This window comes from Helicoverpa zea, chromosome 9 (assembly GCF_022581195.2).
Source record: "Helicoverpa zea isolate HzStark_Cry1AcR chromosome 9, ilHelZeax1.1, whole genome shotgun sequence".
Lineage (NCBI taxonomy): Eukaryota > Metazoa > Arthropoda > Insecta > Lepidoptera > Noctuidae > Helicoverpa > Helicoverpa zea.
This window is the reverse complement of record NC_061460.1, coordinates 9,169,691-9,192,216: the sequence shown is the minus strand read 5'-3', so window position 1 is coordinate 9,192,216 and position 22,526 is coordinate 9,169,691. Positions and strand designations below refer to the sequence as shown.

Below are 22,526 nucleotides of genomic sequence, written 5' to 3'. Positions count from 1 at the left end.
ACAGGGACGCAGACAGTACCAATGCTGTTGTGTATTATTATAATTTATGCTGGAATATGGGCTTCGTATTCATATACTAGGAATTCCATTCGACATTGTATGTAACATCATTTTTCGAAGATTAAAGACTGACAAGAACTCTCATAATGTCTTCTGTTTTGTAATCTCTCTCACGTTCTACTTTACTCGAATTATTCGAAAAATGTTGATGTAAAAGTATTTTAATTCATTGTGATATCTTTTGTTGGAGAATGTAGATGTGTGTATCCGAAAAGCAATAACATTGTGATAAGTGGTGATGAACATTGTATGTTAAACTGAACACTTAATTCTGAATAATATAGAATGAATATTGTCAATTATATATTGAGCTCGCTGGACGGGTGAGCACGCAGCCAATAAACTTAATGCCTCGAACTAGTTTCGAATAATGTTACGATAGCAATAAATTTGATGAAAGCAATAGACCACATACGGTCACATTAGCCTTATATTTCACATTAAATATACTATACTTATCGTAATTATAATTAAGAAAAAGTGTTGTATTTACCTAGATACTGCGAGCCCAGTCGTCCAGTGGCAAAACTTTGATACCGATAAGCTCGTCTTTAATGTCAAATTTCAACTCATTTGATTATAAGCAGATGGGAATTAGTCTGCAGAATGATTTCCTTCGTAAAGACGTATTTATATATTATGATGTAAAGCAATAATTTCCAATATAGAAAGCTTGATGGACCATTTGTTATTGTTGTTGTCAAATTACATAACTACGTATTTATAGTAAGTTTCAGCATAAATTATCCGTTTGAGATTGTTTAGTATGAACACGTGGCCGGAATACTCATTGTGAAACATTAGTTATTGTTGTATAGATGATAAATAATGTGACTTACGCAGGGATGGATACTTAAATTATTAAAGTTTTAACTGATATATTGGCTATGTAGTGAGTAGAATATTTTTTTACAAATAAATTATAGCAGCTAATATTTTGTTTCACTTACCCTACACAACACAAAATAAAAGTCATACAAAAAGTTAACTATATTTATTCTCATATCTTAAATCTAAGTGACAGTAACAATGGGTCGTTTGACAGCTAATCTGGCGCGTCTCCGCTTGTCCCTCTTCTTGTTCTCAGTGAAGGCTTCTCGGAACAACTGTTCGCTGTCAGCCGCCTCTGCCTCGCGGCGTAACCACTGCAGCGCGTGAACGTTGTAGCCTACCATGTCCTGGACAAAATATATAAATATTTTAGAAAGATATAAAGGACAATGGGGCTATACTAGGTGCAATCTAGGTGCCTCCATCCTCCGAGCCTTTTTCCCAACCATGTTGGGGTCGGCTTTCAGTCTAACCGGATTCAGCTGCGTACCAGTGCTTTACAAGAACCCGGGCAATCTAGGTGCCTAAGAGATGCAAATGTCAAATAATGTTGTTATTGGCACACACGAAGATAATGTACAATCACATTATGTGAATCGTCGACGTCTTCACAGGCTAAAAGAGGTGTGCTGAATAAAAGTCTCCCACAAGCTGAGTGGATTTACCCATAGCGCGTTGGGCTATGCTTGTTGCTAAGCAGTGTGGGATAATTTTTTTGCGTGTTATATGAGAATAAGATATAAAAATAGGTAAGGCATTGTCACCTACATGGTGTTCACATTTACAAATGTTTTGAAATTGAACAGACGCTGGAAACTAAACTGGAGAAATCAACTCACCCTCAACTCATTCAGCCTCATGGTAGCCTTAGCCTGTATCTGTATCATGTGCTTCAACAAGGCTTGGTTAGCAACCAGCGGCGCGTGGTGTATCTTCAACAGGAATATAGCGAGGCGACAGAATAACTCCGTGTTATCGCCGCGGTCTAATAACTTTGGTAACATCTTCACAATGTCGCAGGCTACGCTGAATGGGATCAGGAGTAACGCTTCCTCTAGATCACTGGAATTAGAAATGTCTATGGTCATTTAAGTTTTTTTTGAGTATGGAAACTTATCAGACCTTCAGTGACATACTGAAACAGGGGAAAAGATTAATGATTAATTTATTAAGAAGCAATTAATTATTATGGTGATTTCTTTCAAATGTGTTTTTGTCCTGCTTTTTTTTCATATGTTGTCGAGGATGATATGGTATAAGGAATGCAGTGAAGGTTTGTTGATACTTTTTACGGTAAAATGTAGCAAAATAAATAGGTAACCTTGATATTCAATAAAATAAAAGCTACCCTGTCCTATTCACCCATTAAATAAATTATAAAAAAAGTTAAATTTTTGAAGAAATGTCGCCAAACACAAACCTAGCCCGTATTCTCTTGATAATTTCCACTAAAAAGTTTTCAGGTGTGGTGCAGTTATAGGCAGCCATTAGCAGAGGCGGCTGAACAAACTGCCCTCGCGCTTCAGCCAACTCGCGTTTGTACTCAGCACCCACAGATAAGCATTCCATTATGGAATCGGCCTGAAAAACATTTATGTAGTCAGATTTTCATACAGATAAGGAGTAAAAGTATAATTGTGAAAAAAAGTGTTTTACTTACAGCTTTTTCAGCTCCGATAGTTTTCTTTGTCGGCATTGTTAGACCGGGTAAGCCTGGGACCGGTGCCTGTCAAAAGATAGAAGTTTTGTTTCAATTTATACAGAAATAATGAGATATAAGGAGTAGGTAATATTTAAGAAACTTGTTAAAACATAAGAGAAAAAAGTTGAGACGAGAATTTCTAGTTACAATCATTGACCGTACATTACGTCCGTGTCAGTTTCAATACACCTTTATAGGTGCAGCAATAATCCTAAAAACCTATCCATTACGTTATGTTAATATACCTATGTAAAAAGAGAGTGTTTCGAAACGTTCACTGCACTGAACAGTGAGTACCTCTATATTTCGAAACGAATCCACGGTATGGATTCACGACCCCTCCTTGTCTTGGCTTTATTTTGAAACACGCACAAAAACAGTTAACAGTTCAAAAATGAGTCTTCATCAGTAACAATAGACAGTAGCTACATACATGTGTCTCCCCAGTAGCGAGCCCCTCCTCCTGCTCATCCGTGTCGCCGAGCACGAGTGGCTCATCCGTCCGCGCGTACAGGCGGAGCGCGCGGTCGGCGCCGCACGACGCCGCGTGTAATCCGCCCGCGCCCACGCTTATGTTCCAACACTCGCCCGCGTGACCCTGGTTGGGGAATGATGTTTTTGAATTCAATGTATGATATTTCAATTGTTTTTTTTTTTTGTGTACATTTTTGAATGAGAGAACGTTAGATTAAAGTGATATTTTTAACCGACTTCTAAAAATGTTTCTGTTCTATTTAGGTCACAAATTATCGTCTGATTAATTTGTGATAGAATTCGTAGGAGCGAGCGAAGAATTTTAGCGTAAAAAACCTGACATTATAGAACTTATTTTTTTAGAATGCAAATTAAAATTTTTAATATCCGTAAAATGACCTAAAATTCACACAAAAGTAAAAAAGTATACTCACATTCAAAGTAATAATATTATCATAACTATCGGCATCCCACTGCTTCACCTTCCCATCTTTCGACGTAGTAAAGAAGTAATGCGTCGAAGGGACGAACTGCAGTGACGTCACAGAGTCGTTGTGCGCGAAGATAGACTTGTGACAGTCGCCGAAGTCCATGCCCCAGATTTTGACGTTGCGGTCAGCTGAGCCGGTCGCGATGATGTTCGAGTCGTAGCTTATGTCCAGGCAGAGGACCGGGAGCTTGTGGCCGTATAGAGATAGGTAGAACTGTGGAGATATTACAAGTATGTAAGTCTGCTATGAGTACAAAGCAGAGGCAACACCCATGACGCGAGTGACACAGGTGCGTGATCTGGGGGTTCATCTCACTCCAGAGCTCACGTTTCGCGAGCATATTATTAAGATATGTAAGAAGGCGTACAGAAACCTAGGCTTTGTACTTAGGCAGTCGCAGGGCTTTACGAATATAACAACAGTAAGGGTATTATACGACGCACTCGTTAGGAGTCACTTGGAGTATGGTGGTGTCATATGGGCTCCACACGAAGCCAAATACTCTGTTATGCTGGAGCGTGTGCAGAACAAGTTCACGCGCCACTTGTACTGGAGGCTGTACGGGGTGTATCCGCTGTACCCGCTTATGTACCCCACATTGTTCGTGCTGGGTATGGTCGGGACAACCAGTTAAAGGTGCGGCGAGAATTTGCCCTTATATTATATATTATTAAATTACTCCGTGGCAAGGAACACAATCCCGGCGTACTACGGTGCTTGTGTCTCTGTGTGCCGGACCGCTATGTGGAGAGACGACGGCGCCCGCCACTGCTGTCAGTGCCGACTACCAGGACCAACCTACTGGCCAAAACACCTCTCACGCGAGCGATCCGTACTATTAACGACATCCAGAACAATATAGACATTTTCTCGTGTCAGTTCAGTGAACTCGCAAGGATGATTTTGTTTATATTATGTTATAAACTAGATTAGGATTATAGGACATACTTTTGTTATTATTGTTTTATTTTATTGTATTGTTATATTCTATTTTATTTTAAATTTATTTTGTGTAAATATCTTGTGTTTTGTTGTTTGTTTTTTATTTTATTTTTGTAAGTAGTTAGCTAGTTAGTATTTTAAATAAGTGCCTCCCTAACGCATTGGATTGTACCTGTCTGTAATGTTAGTGGTAAGGTTGAGAAATAAATAAATAAATAAATAAAAGTATGAGGCATACATTTTGTCTATAGTAGAATTGTTAAAACCTGTTTTTCAAAGTTGAATTTTGTGTTCACTACCTATATTTTTTCGGCTTTTCAATTCTTTCAACCATATTGTCGACAAACTCAAAAACATGGACCTTAAATATTGAGAAGGGTCCTTAAATATTTTATTTCCGAATTAAAAAGACTCCTATTTCTGTATCCTTAAGATACAAAATCGGAGAGCTTAACAAACCTTAAATGTATCCAGGAAGAATATCTTGACAGTAGAGTCTAACAGAGCGACTGCTATGAATTTGTTGTTAGGGCTTATTTTCACTGCACACACCGATTCTTCTAGCTCCAATGTTCTGGTATGCAAGAGTGATAGGACCTGGAAGACATCGTTCATATTATTATCAGATGTGAACAATATATTTTCATATGGATTTTCCAAAAGATATTATTTTGTTACCTTAGCTTTAGATTCTCCTGTTGGATCGGGTATCAGTTCAAATTGCCATAGTTTCACGGTCTTATCGCCGCCACCCGAGAAGCATCCACGCTGAAAAGAAAAACAGATTATATCTTCCGCTAAATCAGAAGTCAATAAATATCTGTAAGGGATCAAGATAACAAGAGTGGTTTTGGGAGCGTTACATAATAAGTTTGTCAGAGATTATGCCAAATGGCTGTTGCAAAGACTCAGCAGTTAGCCTAACAGCAGAACACGTGATGAAAGACATTTCAGAGCTATTTGCTAGCCCAATTCGAGCGTGCCAGCGTGTCGATAGCACTGGTATTGTACGAGTAACTCACCATGTCCGGCGTGAGTCCCACAGTGGAGCACTCGGCGGTGTGTGCGGGCACTTGCTCCAGCACCCTGCCGGCGCCCACGTCCAGCAGCAGCAGCGAGCCGTCAGCGCAGCCCACTAGCGCGTGTCGGTCGCCCGGCGCGAAGCATATACTGCATGGTCGTGACGATGGCATTGGAATTGTACGAAGGCAGGCTTGCGTCGATCTGAATGAAGAATTGATGACTTGCGTGTAGTTTGCTGAATTATGAGTATGTTTTATCGATAAAACTGTCAGCAACACAAGTCGGTAAGTTAAACTATTCGAAGATTCCGTTTTTAAAATCGCTTTAATTAGTAGATCATTATGTCATTAGTCACACACATCACACCTGGCAATAATATAATTCAATAGGCTAGAAGCACTAGAAACAACTTACCTGCTCCAAAGTTTGACAGAGTCAGCGGACGCCGAAATAACAGCTAAATTGTCTGAACTGATCGCCACACATCTTGGCTCCTTTTGATGACCCGGCTGTGTTATTTGTTTTAAACATTGAACTGTAAAACAAAGTCTCCATTGAAGGGGATGGATAGATGCAAGAAGTTCTTCAGAGAACATCATGTATACGGAGAAAAATTTTGCCATATAAAGGAGATGACAACTGACAATACTGACAAACATTGCACGGCAATCAGCACTAACCTTCACTCCCGTCTCCAATTCTCAAGCTATGCAGTTCAACAGTGTTGTTAGCTAAAGTAACACCAACGCGCAGCTCCCCAGTAGTACCAAGCAGCAATGTGGTAGACTTCAACTTGGCGTCCAGTTTGATGGAAGAGAGGCGTTTCACTTCATCAGTCAGTGTTAGTAACTCTGGCACTTCTGTTGTTTCAACGTCGGCCTCGCCTGCTTCTTTTAATTTTCTACAAGAATAATGTGGTTATTGTAATTTAGATCTTAGGTGAATTAAATAAGGCATAAAATTGATCTGTAATCTCGGTGTACCAGTGCCCAATAAAAACCTTGTCCTACAGAAAATTCAGGAATTAAGAACAAAATAACTTACGCCAATTTCCTTCTCTGCTTCTTAATCCGTTTATCCATCCTCATCTTAGCTTCTTCATCAGAGCAAAAAGAGAAGAGTTCCAACAGGGCGTCAGTACCGTGACAGGCTAACACACTCATTCCCGGGTCTGTGGAGAGACCTACCACGCGGCCTTTACCTCCTCTCACTAGGGTGCCTACTTGATGACATTGTAAGACCTACAAACAAACTTGTGTTTAGATTTAGATTCGCTAATATTGATAGACTAGCTTTATCTGCTATCTGAGATCGCATCTGGATAAAAGTAGTCTATAAATGTTATTCTGATGTTTGAGCTATATGTAAGCTATGCCATTTCATCAGTATACCATCAGCTGCTTGATGAACACATAACATAGATACATAAGTTATTGTTTTTATAATAATAGTGTGATGTATGCAGTGGAATAGAAAGAGTCAATAATTAATTGCATAAATATGATTTATAAAACAAATACTTTTACTATAACATTTAAAAATACATACAGAAGAGTCCTCAAGATTGTCTGTCTCTTCAAGTTTGACTATTTCCAGTTGTCTTGATAATTTCTCTTCATCTTTAACATCAGCTGTCCAGTTCAGTTTCCACACTCTCAACTCTTGGTCCATGCTGCCGGTAACGAGGTACCTTTCCTCTTTGAGTAGTACTGCTGACCATACCTTAAAAAAAATGTAATGTGTTATCAATCGCTAAAAGGCTAGCTTTGATTGTATACATGAAGCCAAGAATACATGTATGGTGAAATATTGTGGCGTCTTATGAATGATGTTATTGCTAACAATTTGTAACTTTTGGGCTTAGCATAGTTAGCTTTTATTAGTTTCATGTGACATCAGACACCTTTCATTAAATAATTATTTACATGGGACAGAATATTAATTTACACTAAACTGTATATAGTAGGTCAATGCTTTAACAATCTTAGGTATAATGTATTTATCACAAAGTTTAGAACTTACTTCCATCTGATGTCCTCCTAAAGTTTTGAAGCAGTGCTTAGTCTCAATGTCCCAGAACTTCACGAATGTGTCCTTGGAAGAGCTGACAACACAGTTCTTACCATTAATGAATAGTACACTAGTTATGGCCCCTTTATGGCCACTGAACCGAGCCTTGCCTGTTTCTGAGACCACATCCCATAGAATTACTTCTGTATCCTGCAAAAAAGAAAACAGAAATATAAAATACAGTTAGTTGAAATCTACACTAGAAGTTTTATTTATTTAGCCTTTTGGACTGGGTGAGAGAACTGATCCTTAGATCGTGTTAACAGTATGTTGTAGTTATAAAATGTCTCTCAGCTCAGTATGCCTGTTGGCAAAGGCCTCCTCCAGTAGCTTCCATTGGTTCCAATCTTGAGCAACTCTCCTCCATTTCGAACCTGCAGTAAGTTTGAGCTCATCCTCTCAGCGCATCTGTTGTCGTCCTCTATGTCTTTTGCCATCTCTAGAATACCACTGCGTTATAATTTGGCTCCACTTTTTTTGTCTGGATCTCAACAGATGTCCGGTCCATCTCCATTTTTGTAAGTCTATTCTTTCCAGGATGTCGGTTAATTTGGTTTTTGCTCTTAATTGGATATTGCTAACTCTATCTTGCCTTCTTACTCCTAGCATGCTTCGTTCCATAGCTCTTTGACATTTTTCTAATTTGTCTCTATGGTGTTTTGTAAGGGACCATGTTTCGCAGCCGTAGGAGATGCATGGCAGGATACACGTATCAAAGACTTTTCTTTTGGTTGCCATATTATGGTCTTTAGATTTTACGATTTCCTTTAAGGACCAATATCTTTTCCACCCATTGGCAACTCTTTTGTTTATTTCCTTACTTGTTTGGTCTTTAGGGGAGATGATCTGACCCAAATAGCAGTACTCTTCAACGTATTCTAGTTGTTGCTCTTCAATTTCTATGGGTTCCATTTTCGAGTTGGTCATTAGTTTTGTCTTTGTTATGTTCATTTTTAAGCCCACTTTTGTGCTTTCAGTATTTAGATTCTGTATCATGTTTTCGAGCTTCTTTGGACATTTTTCCAGTAGAATCAGGTCGTCCACAAATCTGAGGTGATTTAATTTCCTCCCGTCTATGCTAAGTCCTAGGTGTTCCCAGTCAAGATCGCGGAAGACATTCTCTAAAACTGCTGAAAAAAGCTTTGGGGACAGTGGGTCTCCTTGTCTAACTCCTCGCTTGATTCGAAATTCTCTGCCCAAAGTTTCCAGTTGTATATTACCTTTACTGTTTGCATACAGTTTTGATGATATTAATATATTGTTCCCGTATACCTTGACTTTCTAAACTTTCCCAAATTGCCTTATGACTGATGCAGTCAAATGCTTTTGCGTAATCTTTAAAGGCTATATAAAGTTTTTTATTATACTCGTTATACTTCTCAATTATCTGTGTGATTGTGTGGATATGGTCTATCGTTGAAAAGTTCCGCCTGAAGCCGGCCTGTTCCATTGGTTGGCTTTCGTCTAGTTTTGCTGTTATCCTGCTCAAGATGATCTTTGCAAAATATTTTGTAGACATTCGACAGTAGGCTTATTGGTCGATAGTTCCCGATGTCATCCTTAGCGCCTTTTTTGTGTAGTAGAGTTATGTATGAGGTTTCCCATTGTGTTGGTATATAGCCACTTCTCAATATTTGGTTGAACATCTTAGTAAGTATTGGCACTAAATCGTCAATAAATTTTGACACTAGAAGTAATATACTTATAAAGAGGAATGATTTGATTGAGATTTTCTTTGAATCGAATAGGCTCTGGAACATGGGCTGTGCTTTATCCGGATTTGGGAAGAACATTTTCAGGGACAAGGGTGAAACTGCTTGGAGCAAGTGTGGGATAAAATTGATCATCTGAGTTGTTATTGTACATGAAAATATGAATGTTGATATATTGGCACCTCCTACGTATATTATCGTAACCAACAAAATGACGATTTTGCTTTTACATTTTTAAGTATTAAATATAAATGTAAGATATATGTTTAAAAATAAATAAATGGAAATAAAAATAAGTCGCTTTATGTAAAAAAAGCAAAATTGTCATTTTGTTGGTTACAATAACATACGTAGGAGGTGTCGGTATGTCTTATGATACTAACCTTAGCCCCTGACACCAAGCGGTGCCCCTGCTCATCATACTGCAAGCATGTGACAGCAGACTTGTGCCCAGCAAACACACACACTATTTCATTGTTGACTAATTCAAACACATTTATGTTGCCGTCTACGTAGCCGACCGCTACGTGGTTGCCGCTAGGACTGGCTGCTATCTGTGACACTACAACGTTCTCTCCAGGAAGTACTTGTGCCTGAAAGCATTAACCAAGTTTTGAAATTTTGAATAGTAAAAAATAAGTGAACATTCGAAATTTTAGAGCATGACCGGGTATCGAGATGAGAAGTAACAGTTTTAAGACTATAAGCTGTATTTTACAAATCCTTACCTTCTCGCCAAGCCTCATATCCCAGATCACAACATGTTCGCAAGCACCAACAGCTATGTATCGACCGCTCACGCCATTTAAAGACACATGGGCACTGTTGCAGTCAGCACTAGCTATAACATTAAAGGTCCCACTGGGCGCATAGCGTAAATATTGCTTTGTAAGACCCATTTTTGATATTATTTGTGTTTCTTACGATATCATAACCTTAAAACCAAAACACCACACATTGCTTTGTTATGACATTTGATGTCGGGTTGCCATATGCCAAATGTTCTCAGTGTCACCAGTAAAAATAAATTGAATAGTGCAGTCCTACAACTACAATATGACCATAATACAACTATGAAACTTATTTTTTTCTCACTTAAATAATCAACTTATTTTCAGATTTCAGGAGTCTTGGACCTTCTTCATTATAACTTTTTAACTTTTCCTACACACATAAACTGCAGTTACCTACTTATATTACGGTATGTTAATAATACCGGCAATACTGCTAGTTATGATTCGGCCAACACCCAATGCCCATTTACACAGCTCATTTTCCCACGTGTAGTAAATAAATAAGCGGTATCAAGAAACGATGACAGCTATCTTAAATGATTAAAGTCGTAAAAAGTGCTCGAAAGGTGTTTTAAAAGATACTATATAGAAACCGTAAAATCCAGCTGAAGGGGGCATGAGGAAAACGTAAACAATTTTAATTTTGACACATCCATTCATTCGTAGTTCCATTAATTTTTATCTGTGACGGCTCTCAATCGGGGATTCCGACTTTCTGTAATTAAAATTATTTTTACTCGTAAAACCACATTTATATATCTTTCACATATGTTTTAGCTGTGATCTATAACGAAGAAAAGTTTTTGGTTTATTTATTTGAAGTTTTGTTTTCTCTGTTCATATTCATATTCATTTATTTGCTTTCCACAATTGCAATTATATATACAAAACTGCCATCAGGTTATTATGTTACTCAACAAAACCAGGTTTATTGTTTTTCTTGTTGATCCAACGTGCCGTCCCTTTCCCAAATTTAATATATTTACATGTGGCGGTTGATCGACCGACGAATAAGAAAACGTGCGTGACTTTTGCAGGCTGGTGGGTTTCACTAATAGATCTCACAAGAGCAATATGGAGGGTAACTCCACGTCAGACATAGTGATCATTAGCGGCAACTCGCACCCTGAACTCGCCGAACTGATCGCGCAGTAAGTCTCTGCTCCTCATCTCCTACTTTACTAGCAATTTCAAGGTTTCAGATATTGACCTAGTGTTTGACACTTGCAGAGGTTAAGTAGTTTGACCTCATTCAGATTATATTCTGTGTATAGCTTAGTAAATAAATTGAATTAGAGCTAGTTACTATGATGGCTTTACTGCAAAAATAAATATGAATGATTTGTTACAGTCGCCTGGGTGTTAGAAAGGGAGGATGTTCCGTGTACCACAAGACCAACAGGGAAACTATTGTGGAGATTGCAGATTCTATTCGTGGAAAGAATATTTATATTGTACAGACTGGCACTAAGTGAGTAATGCATATGAGAAGCACACATTGTAGCAGGCAATATAAACATCTAATAAGAATTATCAAGAAGCCAGTTTTAGAGATAAAAACATATTCAGAACACTTGAGAAAATCCCGTAATATTTACGTTTGTATTAATCAATTGTCTATAAAATGTATGTAAAATATGGAAATAATCCTCAGTGTGGATTATGACAATATTTTTGCTGAAATATTCTAGACCAGGTTCCTAAATGTTTTCACATTGATATGCTAATAAGTGTGTTGTTACATATCAAGTGGATTCTCAGTAATCAGTTAGGTTACACACCTCATTGTACATTGTTACTGTCCATTACAGTAGCATTGTGTATGTTCATACAAAGTTTTTACAAAGGAGAAGTATTGTGATTGATGTTCTAATAACAATGTTGTATATAAACAACAATGATGAAAATGTGCATGTTTTGTTTAACACTGCAATCTAGATATCTCAAAATTTACGTAAATAAGTCTGGGAAACAAATAAATTCTTAAAATTTTGCTTCAACTATATAACATAAGTATTTTGAAAAAAATGTGTGGCGAATGTAAAACTAACAATTAGAAAAATATAGATATAGATTAATATTGAAGTTGCATGTTTTGGTTTGCTATATCTTGTGTACGTGATCCTTCAACACCTATAATAATTACAATATTTCTTACAGAGATGTGAACAACAATATAATGGAATTATTGATAATGGCTTACGCTTGTAAGACTTCCTCGGCAAGGTCAATCGTAGGAGTGATTCCATACTTGCCCTACAGCAAACAATGCAAAATGAGGAAGCGTGGCTGCATTGTAACCAAACTCCTTGCCAAAATGATGTGCAAGTCGGGCTTGACACACATCATCACAATGGACCTACACCAGAAGGAAATTCAGGGTTTCTACGAGTGCCCAGTTGATAATTTAAGGGCATCTCCATTTTTGTTGCAGTACATCCAAGAAAGTGTAAGTTAATTTTTCTATCAAATGATATCTCCTAAATTATAACTGTTTTGTGGAAAATTTGGAATTCTGAAGAATATTTGGCAAATGTAATGTTATTAAACATTCATTACATTCCACCACAAATCCCTATTAATGTATATTTTGGCCTCTGTCCAAATTCACCTATAACTGAGAATAGGTGTTGTTTTCCATAGAAGGTTAGCCAACCTAAATGGCTCTATCTCACCACATTTTTTCATAAGTAATTAAATAATGTCAATTTAGATTCCAGATTATCGTAACTCGGTGATAGTGGCTCGTAACCCAGGTTCTGCTAAGAAAGCTACTTCATATGCTGAGCGTTTACGGTTGGCTATAGCCGTCATTCATGGAGAACAGAAGGAAGCTGAGAGTGATGAAGTTGATGGACGCTACTCACCACCATGCCTACCAAAGTAAGTTCTCATACATACAAAATACATACATTATTAACATTTTACATTTATTCTCAAAAGTGGTTTATTTGATCTGATAAAGCTTAACATTTACTATAATACTGATAAGCAAAACTACTTAGATAAAAAATACGACACATTTTGTATAATATTTACACACTTATATAGATTTATTTCTGATAACAGCAACTATTTGAGCTATCTGCTGAGTGCAGGACAAATTATAATAATATCTTAAACTAATTCATGTTTGGTGTTTGTAGTCGATCACGCACCATGGACGTTTCTGTTGGTGTTCCCGTACATCCAGCAAAGGAAAAGCCCCCGATCAACGTGGTTGGAGATGTCGGTGGCAGAATAGCTATCATGGTGGTAAGTTTCCTAATTATTATCATATACAACATGTACAATATTATTTTGGTTTATGAATGTAACATGTGAATGGATGAAGATGTTTAAAGAGGTCACGAAACTTCTAAGGAGTCATCAATCAATCTGCCTGTTTGTGGCCCCTAAAATTGCTTATTTTATTACAGGATGACATGATTGACGACGTACAATCATTCGTTGCCGCAGCGGAAGTGCTAAAGGAGTGTGGAGCGTACAAAATATACGTGTTGGCAACCCACGGATTACTGTCTTCCGATGCGCCCCGGCTTATCGAGGACTCACCCATTGACGAGGTCGTGGTCACCAACACCGTGCCACACGAACTTCAGAAGATGCAGTGCAACAAGATCAAAACTATCGACATATCAGTCCTCCTTAGTGAGGCCATCAGACGCATTCACAACAAGGAGTCCATGTCATACCTCTTCAAAAACGTCACCCTCGAGGATTAGTCATACCTGATGTTGCTTTCCATGTTTTAATGTTAAGTATTAATTAAGTATTATGTTCCTATCTCAGTTCTATATTCACTGTTTTTTTAGAGTATCTTTTATTGTAACAGCTATGGGTTCAGTGTATAAAAATGCCATAATCACAATTAAGTTGCTTTTATGAGTAAAGTATTCCTTGAAGTATTATGAAAATTTGACCAATGATTATAGAACTCTGATATGGAATGGTTACATAATTCCTTGTTTGTGTATTATTTTATGTATTGTATTTTTTAAGTTTATCGTATGTTTAATTTTAATTAATATCAAATGCCTAATTAAGGAAACTAAATAATTAATATATGTATATATCTATCACTATGAGTTCAAAAATGTATTTATGGCCAGTTGTATTCTTTATTGTTTGAGTTCAGCTGCATTTTGTTTCTTTTTTGGTTGCATTTTAATTTTTGTACCCACAGTAACAGTGTTCTTTACCAATAAAAGAATATTAAGTAAATTAAGTTAGAGGTTTCTTTTGTTGTATAATGTGGAGGTATTTTTAGGCTTGTTAAGTATTAAATATATATTCATTAATGGCGACTTTAAGTCCACATTTTCTTTAACGCAATATATCACCCGTTATCTACTTGCTTCTGATAAAGTCCGTTTGAAAAATATATATTAGTGATATTGAATTTTCAAATACAAATAGTAATTTTAGTAAACATAATTTCAAACTCATATACATTTTCAGACATCAAATAGTTTTAATTGCGTCGTTTTCAATCAAAATAATGAAATATATATTTTTGTAATTGAAAAACTTTTCCAAATAATTATTCGTCTATTGATACTTATCACGACATAAGTTTGTCCAACTCAGTCCAACAGCTTGAGACTAAAAAATAAATTTTAATGTTTTTCATATGCCAATGTAATGTTTTATTCAAAACCTACAATCCGTTTAATTGGTGTCTGCAACTTTCGGTGGGACTGCGTTATCTAATAGAACTAATAGTCAGGTTTTTGCTCATATCTAAAATACATAACGGAACACTATTATTATAAGCCTTTCCGTCTCATACAAATAGACTGAGGGCATAAACTGCGTTAAGCGTGCCTCTCGCGTGTCCATACAAAAACGACCCGCGCGTGCCCATGCGCGTGCACACGCTCGTGAGCCCGTCGCGTGATACTTCCGTGCAATGGGGCACGCATGCACGCGACGTGATCACGCATCACGTTGGACGGGTCCACGCGCGAAGCCCGCTAGCGGGTGCACGCGCGTGCTTGTTCAGTTGACAGCGCTATCTCGAACCGACCGCACGCGCGTGCCCGGCCCATAACAAAAAATGACAAATTTTGTACTGAGAAAACTGCGTACGCGGATGCACGCGCCGATGCCCGCGCATAAGCACGCGAACGTGCTCACGTGCGTGCACACGCTTAACGCAGTTTATGCCCTGAAGAGAAAATCTTTAGTTTGTATTTCCAAAATACAAGTGGCCTTTGCCGTATACACCATCAATGTTTGTTGATACTGCAAATGTTTATTAAAAAACAAATACTTAATTCTGATCTTTATATTTTATAGAAAGAATGTTAGGAGTCTAAAAAGTAATCATAGCTTTTGTGATTGACTTATAATGTACGTAACAATTTGACAATTTTTGTACAAAAATATAACTTTTATGAAGCCGCAAAACTGGCCTGCACTACCCGTGAATGCGCCACAAATGGCGTGAACATACAAGTTCAGTGTATAAATTGTTACGTATAAAGTTATAATATGTGAGAATTATAGTAATACAAACATAAATTAATTTGTATAGCTAAGAAAATAACGTAAATGTTTACTACTTAATATAGACTATATAAATAGAAATAAAATTGTGGCATATACATCGATTTTTTATTATTACTCTGCTCGACCCCTATGGAAACTATTGCGTAAAGATATATCCTTTTTGCGAAGAATGTCAGATTATATGATAAGACAGGAAAATCATACATAGAATTAGTATCCCACTCGATATATCCATTATGCATAGCGAGTTTGTGTATGATGATTATCTTGTCCAAAGATATGATGATCAAAATTATTTATTCCCAAACGATGATGATATAGTACTAACCCTAATCGTAAGCGCGATTCCGAACGACTCATAACATGTCACAATTATGTCAGAAATAGCGATTTGATAAATTCGTGCAAATTTGATCTTTATTGCGAAGAACATAAATCTTAAATTTGACCTTAGTTTTTAAAGTGAATAAAATATACTGCAAGATTTGAAGATTCTCAACACAGAGCTCCGAGTAAAAATTAAATAAACGGTATTATATAATGTAAAAGGGAAACTCATAATCGTCATAATATTAGCCAACATTGCTAAACAATTGCGGCGAAAAATCTCGCATCTTAGTTTTTAGATTGAGGTTATAGCTTACAGATTGTATTTATCCAGAACTGAGCGAATTCCTAGAGACCAGCTATGAAACTACTGAAGCAAATAATGTGTGTGCCCAAAATGACTTGGCTACAAGCGTTTAAACGAACTTATTCCAGTAGAAATATTCTAAAACTCAGTGAAAGAGGGATGTATCAAGATATGTTTCCTAACACTGCTGGGTAAGTTTATGATGTAATTTATTAATGAAAAATCGACTTAAATGATTTAAAACAACTTAAATTGTTCCCCATTACCCACTGAAACTTTCAAGATACTTATCTGGTTTCCTTTTCTAATTTCTGAACACTTCTTTCCATCCAGGTATTTCACTATTTTCTACATTTATTTCTGTGTTCTGTTCTAGATCTGAAATCCGGGACTTATTAAACAAAGCTCCACAATGTGTATACGCTGGGTTTGACCCCACAGCTGATAGTCTTCATGTTGGGAACTTGCTAGTCATCATAAATCTCCTGCACTGGCAAAGAGGAGGCCACAATGTTGTTGCTTTGGTAAACTATTATTCAATATACTTCTAGTTAAAAAAAAAAGAATATTTACAAAGTTTGTTATCATCAATTTTTATATAACAGTGGCAACAAAATGAAAACAAACAGCTACAACTTTGTAACTGGCCGATGCAGAAGAGTAAAGATATGATACTTAACCTTTTTTCTATTCAGGTAGGAGGAGCCACAGGGTACATTGGAGATCCCAGTGGTCGAAGCACAGACAGAATAGCCATGCAAAGTGATATCATACAAGAAAATGTTAAATGTATCCAAAACAACCTCGAGACTGTATTTGAAAACCACAAGAAATATATCTGGACACAAGACGCAAGTAAACTTAAACCTATCAAGTAATTATAGACAGGAATCATTTTGTGTATTAACTAAAACCTTCTACCACTTAACAAATTTAATAAAAAAAAATAAACAGACACTTTGTTATTTTATGTAAATTTTCAGGGTTGTCAACAATGAAACCTGGTACAGAAATATAAACTCCATACAATTTGTGAGTGAGATTGGAAGGAACTTTCGCATGGGCACCATGCTTTTAAAACAGAGTGTGCAAAGTAGAATCAACTCAGAAATCGGAATGAGTTTTACCGAGTTTGCATACCAGATATTCCAATCATATGACTGGCAGCATTTATTGAAAGAATATAATTGTAGATTTCAGGTAAACAATATTTTCTAGGAAACATATATTAAAATGGAATGGCATTGGTCTATATTGTTAGAATTTTTCAGATAGGCGGCAGTGACCAAATGGGCAACATAAGTGCGGGACATGAATTGATAAGCAGGACTGCAAAGACAAATGTCTATGGTTAGTTTTGATTACAATCTTGATTAAAACAATTTTTTTTGTTGTAATTTTTAAAGTTTTTTTTTATTTTCAGGTCTAACATTGCCTCTAGTCACGACTGAAGAAGGTGACAAATTCGGAAAGTCAGCTGGAAACGCTATTTGGCTAGACCCAAAGAAAACAAGCCCATATAGCTTATACCAGTTCTTTATAAGAACAAAAGATTCAGAAGTAGAGAAACTACTGAAATTATTCACTTTCTATAGCTTAGGAGAAATAAAGGATATCATGTTCAAACATAAGGAGCATCCAGAGCAAAGATATCCACAGACCTGTTTGGCTGACCAACTCACTACTTTAGTACATGGAAGTGAGTACCAACTAAACTGCAAAGATGATACATCTTTGCTAAAAAACATACATATTTTAACTTTAAGACCCTTTGACAGGGTTAACTTGTTTTAGACTTTAGGTACATATTGCTCCTAAAGTTGATATTCGTTTAGCAGTCACTTAAAATTTTTGTATATTTTCAGAGGAAGGATTAGAGCGCGCAATGAAAGCAACTGATGCTATTTACTCGAAAGACGTGAAGTCTCTGGTGGCGCTCAGTAGTACGGAGTTAGAGCAAGTGTTCGAAAATGCTACGGTAACCAACCTGTTGTTGTCGCCCGGTATCACTGTGCTGGAACTAGGCATGAAGGCCAAGTGCTTCCCCACTGAGAGTAAGATTTAGTTATTTATTGATAGTTATCTATTTAGTTATTGATATACATATATTTATATCTATAGTAATGCAAAGAAGTCAATACACTATAAAATAATAATGCAATAGCGGCAACCCTATTGCGTTTATCATTTACTAGCTTCTGCCAGCAGTTTCACCCGCATCCTGCTTGCACCTCTGCAGGAACCTGGATAAAAAGTAGCCTATAGCCTTCCTCGATAAATGGGCTATCTAACACAGAAATAGTTTTTCAAATCGGACCAGTAGTTCCTGAGATTTGCGCGTTCAAACAAACTCTTCAGCTTTATGGATTTGTGTTGTCACAAATGAAGTAATTATCGACATTGATATTGTAGCTCGAAGGCTAGTTCATTCCATATTTGTCTTAAATCATGTTCTTTCTTCATCAGGAGATGCAATGCGGATAATACAGGCCGGAGGATTCTACATCAACCACCAAAAAATACAGAAGATTGACGAAGTGATCACGCAATCGGCGCACATACTGCCCAACTTATTGTCTCTGCTTAGGGTGGGCAAGCGCAACTACTATATTGTTAAATGGCAAACGTAAAATAAAATATTGATTATTTAGGAGTTCAAACTTGTTTCATTGTCCTTCAAACTCATGGTTAGATAATTGACTATGATTCTGGGAATGCAATATGGCTAGACCCAAAGAAAACTAGCCCTTATAGCTTATACCAGTTCTTTATAAGAACAAAAGATTCTGAAGTAGAGAAACTACTGAAATTATTCACTTTCTATAGCTTAGGAGAAATAAAGGATATCATGTTCAAGCAAAAGGAGCATCCAGAGCAAAGATATCCACAGACTTGTTTGGCTGATCAGCTCACAACTTTGGTACATGGAAGTGAGTTCTAACATAACAGCTAAGATGATACATTTTGCTCGTTTGTTGCCCGTGGTACTACCAATAGTACTACCAGTAGTACTACGGGTAAATTTTTCTTCCCGTAGTACTACCAAGCGGTCTGGTAGTACCACGGGCAAGAAAAAACTACCCGTGGTACTACTGTCAATAATTTAGGTTTTTTTCAACCCTTTTGTTGTCACAGTTGATATTGTCATCCTAGAAAGAGAATTGAAATATATATTTTTTTATGTGGATATATTTTGGTACTATTTCGTAAATAGATCTGGTAGTTGTGAAATTTTTTATTGCTCAAAATCGACAAGAGTCAAAATCACTTAGTTTTTTTTTTCACAAATAAATATTGAATACCTTGGTCTCGATTTACTTGATAGGTATTTTATGCTATCCTGGTACTTGCTGAGCATTTTCGTCGGGAAATTGGAATACTCAGGTAAGTTATGCTGTCCTGGTACACGGGGAGAGCAGTTGCATCGACATTCCGAGATTGAATAGGTTTACTTTTTATACTCCGGTGATTTATGCTGTGTATGATGAGGTGGGATGAAAAGTTACGTGTTGCACTCGAGTGCAAAGATTTTTCACCTTGTACTGTTTTGATTCCTTCGCTATCGATCCGGGTTCTAAGCTTTGAAACACTCCGCTCCTTTAGAGAGTAGGCAAACAGTCAAATTCCGAACTTATTTCAAATATTTAGGCTCATGATTAAAAAAAAAATCAAATCAAAAAGGTTTTAAATAAATATAAAAAGTCATACAAAAATAAGAAAAAAATATGTAAGGGTGCGTCCACATCTGGCGAATGCGCCACGAATGCGCAGCACGCGAGCCGATCGCGAGCTGTCCGCGAGCTGCGCGCGTGCAGTCACTGCAATAGTTCGGTGCGCCTCTTTAGCGCAACTCACGCAAGGCTCGTATAGAGCGCGCGAGCGGCGCGCGATCTGCGCGCAATCAGTTCTCGCCCTTACAGTTCCGTATATTGGCTCAGTACTATCGAAGATGGCAGACGTCGCGCGCCGCCTGCGCGCCGCTCGCGTGCGGCGCTTAGGTCGCGCGCGAGCTGCGCGCGGGCCAAGCAGAAGCGGCGCACGAACAAAAATGCACGCGCGCAGCTCGCGGACAGCTCGCGATCGGCTCGCGTGCTGCGCATTCGCGGCGCATTCGCCAGATGTGGACGCACCCTAAGAAAGAGTCACCTACTCCAAAATAATATTGTAACAAAGCAATTTTAATTAAACCCCACATAATTTTAGAAAAAGAAATCCAAATATCCACTCCACTTAAAAATTGCCCCTTTTTCGATGTTCACAATTTGAGAAGAGCACCAGTTGCGAAGTGTGCCATTTGAGAAGCGTACTAGTTGCGAAGTGCACCATTTGAACATGATGTAGAAGTTGCGAAGTGCACCAAATGCGTCAAACCCAATGATTCTTTTACTGTTAGGAAGCTACACTCTCTGTGCTGAACGCAAAGTACGTTTTATCCGGGTACGGAAAGAAGTTTCCCCGGACGAGGTGATTAGCCAAAAACTAATTTATAGAATACGGCCGAACCAAAAAAGTAAAGTACTAGGACAGCATAACCTAAATTATAGATAATTTTAATAAATATGACACTACCTACTTAATATTTTAAATAAAACGAAAAACGTAAGTACATATTCAATTCTTATTTGTGAAGAAAAAAACTAAGTGTTTTTGACTCTTGTCGATTTTGAGCAATGAAAAATTTCACAACTACCAGATCTATTTACGAAATAGTACCAAAATATATCTACATTAAAAAAAATATATTTCAATTCATCTTTCTAGGATGACAATATCAACTGTGACAACATAAGGGTTGAAAAAAACCTAAAATATTGACAGTAGTACCACGGGCAGTTTTTTCTTGCCCGTGGTACTACCAGACCGCTCGGTAGTACTACGGGAAGAAAATTTTGCCCGTGGTACTACTGGTAGTACTATTGGTAGTACCACGGGCAACAAACGATTTTGCTTACCAAGAGACCCTTTAACAGGGTTAACTTGTTTTAGACTTTAGGTACATATTGCTCCTAAAGTTGATATTTGTTTAGCATCATCCTGCGAGCCTTTTCCCAAACTATGTTGGGGCGGCTTCCAGTCTAATCGGATTCAGCTGAGTAATAGTGCTTTACAAGAAGCGACTGCCTATCAGGGGCCCGATTCTCCTAAGTTAATAATGTCAAAATCGAGTAGAAATCGAATCGCAATATGATCGCAATAGCAGTTTTAACCATATCGGTCATTCTGCTACTAATAAAAGACCAATCGCATTCGATTGACATTTGATTGGTGTGCGATTGGTCTGCTATTTTGGTGATTTTGGTCCATACGGTAGTTTGCTGTACAATCATTTTGCAATCGTAAATCATTTGCAGACAAAATGATTCATTATTGAATGACAGAAAAGGATTAAAATGTTTATTTCAAAGAAAAAATAGCGGAATGCCACATACGCTTCAATCGTAATCGAGTCGGGATCGGATCTCAGTCGAATCGAGTCGAACGTGAATCGTATGACGCTTAAGTAAAATTAGGAGAATCGGGGCCCTGACCTCCTCAACCCAGTTACCCGGGCAACCCGATACCCTTTGGTTAGACTGGTGTCAGACTTACTGGCTTCTGACTACCCGTAACGACTGCCAAGGATGTTCAATGACAGCCGGGACCTACAGGGACCTACAGGGGATATTTGTTTAGCAGTCACTTGAAAATTGTGTATATTTTCAGAGGAAGGGCTAGAGCGCGCAATGAAAGCAACAGATGCAATATACTCGAAAGACGTGAAGTCACTGGTTGCGCTCAGTAGTACAGGGGCCCGATTCTCCTAAGTTAATAATGTCAAAATCGAATAGAAATCTAATCGCAATATGATCGCAATAGCAGTTTTAACCATATCGGGCATTCTGCTACTAATAAAAGACCAATCGTATTCGATTGACATTTGATTGGTGTGCGATTGGTCTGTTATTTTGGTAATTTTGGTCTATACGGTAGTTTGCTGTACAATCATTTTGCAATCGTAAATCATTTGCAGACAAAATGATTCATTATTGAATGACAGAAAAGGATAAAAACGTTTATTTCAAAGAAAAAATAGCGGAATGCCACATACGCTTCAATCGTAATCGAGTCGGGATCGGATCTCAGTCGAATCGAGTCGAACGTCAATCGTATGTCGCTTAAGTAAAATTAGGAGAATCGGGCCCCAGAGTTAGAGCAAGTGTTTGAAAATGCTACGGTAACAAATCTGCTGTTGTCGCCGGTATCACCGTGCTGGAACTTGGGATGAAGGCCAAGTGCTTC

General features: G+C 37.6%; 3 protein-coding genes across 8 annotated transcripts; 2 read left to right on the top strand and 1 right to left on the bottom strand.

Annotated features, from left to right (window-relative positions):
• Nucleotides 1–1,039: 1,039 nt before the first annotated feature.
• On the bottom strand, nt 1,040–10,292 carry LOC124633023 (WD repeat-containing protein 3). The gene is made up of 16 exons (XM_047168105.1): nt 10,034–10,292; nt 9,689–9,898; nt 7,546–7,743; nt 7,072–7,245; nt 6,568–6,764; nt 6,204–6,424; nt 5,938–6,058; nt 5,523–5,724; nt 5,179–5,268; nt 4,960–5,097; nt 3,502–3,771; nt 3,027–3,191; nt 2,552–2,617; nt 2,312–2,472; nt 1,731–1,953; nt 1,040–1,238 (listed from the first exon to the last, which is right to left on the bottom strand). The coding sequence occupies exons 1-16, from the start codon at nt 10,202–10,204 to the stop codon at nt 1,074–1,076; spliced, it is 2,772 nt and encodes a 923-aa protein (XP_047024061.1). The 5' UTR covers nt 10,205–10,292; the 3' UTR covers nt 1,040–1,073.
• A 282-nt stretch (nt 10,293–10,574) lies between these two features.
• LOC124633024 (phosphoribosyl pyrophosphate synthase-associated protein 2) lies at nt 10,575–15,708 on the top strand. 6 transcript variants are annotated; one of them, XM_047168110.1, is made up of 8 exons: nt 10,823–10,938; nt 10,971–10,999; nt 11,137–11,250; nt 11,451–11,570; nt 12,260–12,548; nt 12,813–12,982; nt 13,246–13,354; nt 13,519–15,708. In XM_047168110.1, the coding sequence occupies exons 3-8, from the start codon at nt 11,174–11,176 to the stop codon at nt 13,822–13,824; spliced, it is 1,071 nt and encodes a 356-aa protein (XP_047024066.1). In that variant the 5' UTR covers nt 10,823–10,938; nt 10,971–10,999; nt 11,137–11,173; the 3' UTR covers nt 13,825–15,708. The 6 variants fall into 6 exon arrangements, with proteins under 6 accessions (XP_047024064.1, XP_047024065.1, XP_047024066.1 ...); XM_047168107.1 differs by having other exon boundaries at nt 10,828–10,938; nt 10,971–11,025; XM_047168108.1 differs by lacking the exons at nt 10,823–10,938; nt 10,971–10,999 and adding an exon at nt 10,575–10,726.
• Nucleotides 15,709–16,058: 350 nt separating this feature from the next.
• On the top strand, nt 16,059–18,907 carry LOC124633473 (tyrosine--tRNA ligase, mitochondrial). The gene is made up of 8 exons (XM_047168703.1): nt 16,059–16,438; nt 16,624–16,771; nt 16,943–17,121; nt 17,231–17,447; nt 17,519–17,597; nt 17,671–17,946; nt 18,113–18,301; nt 18,714–18,907. The coding sequence occupies exons 1-8, from the start codon at nt 16,302–16,304 to the stop codon at nt 18,875–18,877; spliced, it is 1,389 nt and encodes a 462-aa protein (XP_047024659.1). The 5' UTR covers nt 16,059–16,301; the 3' UTR covers nt 18,878–18,907.
• Nucleotides 18,908–22,526: the final 3,619 nt, after the last annotated feature.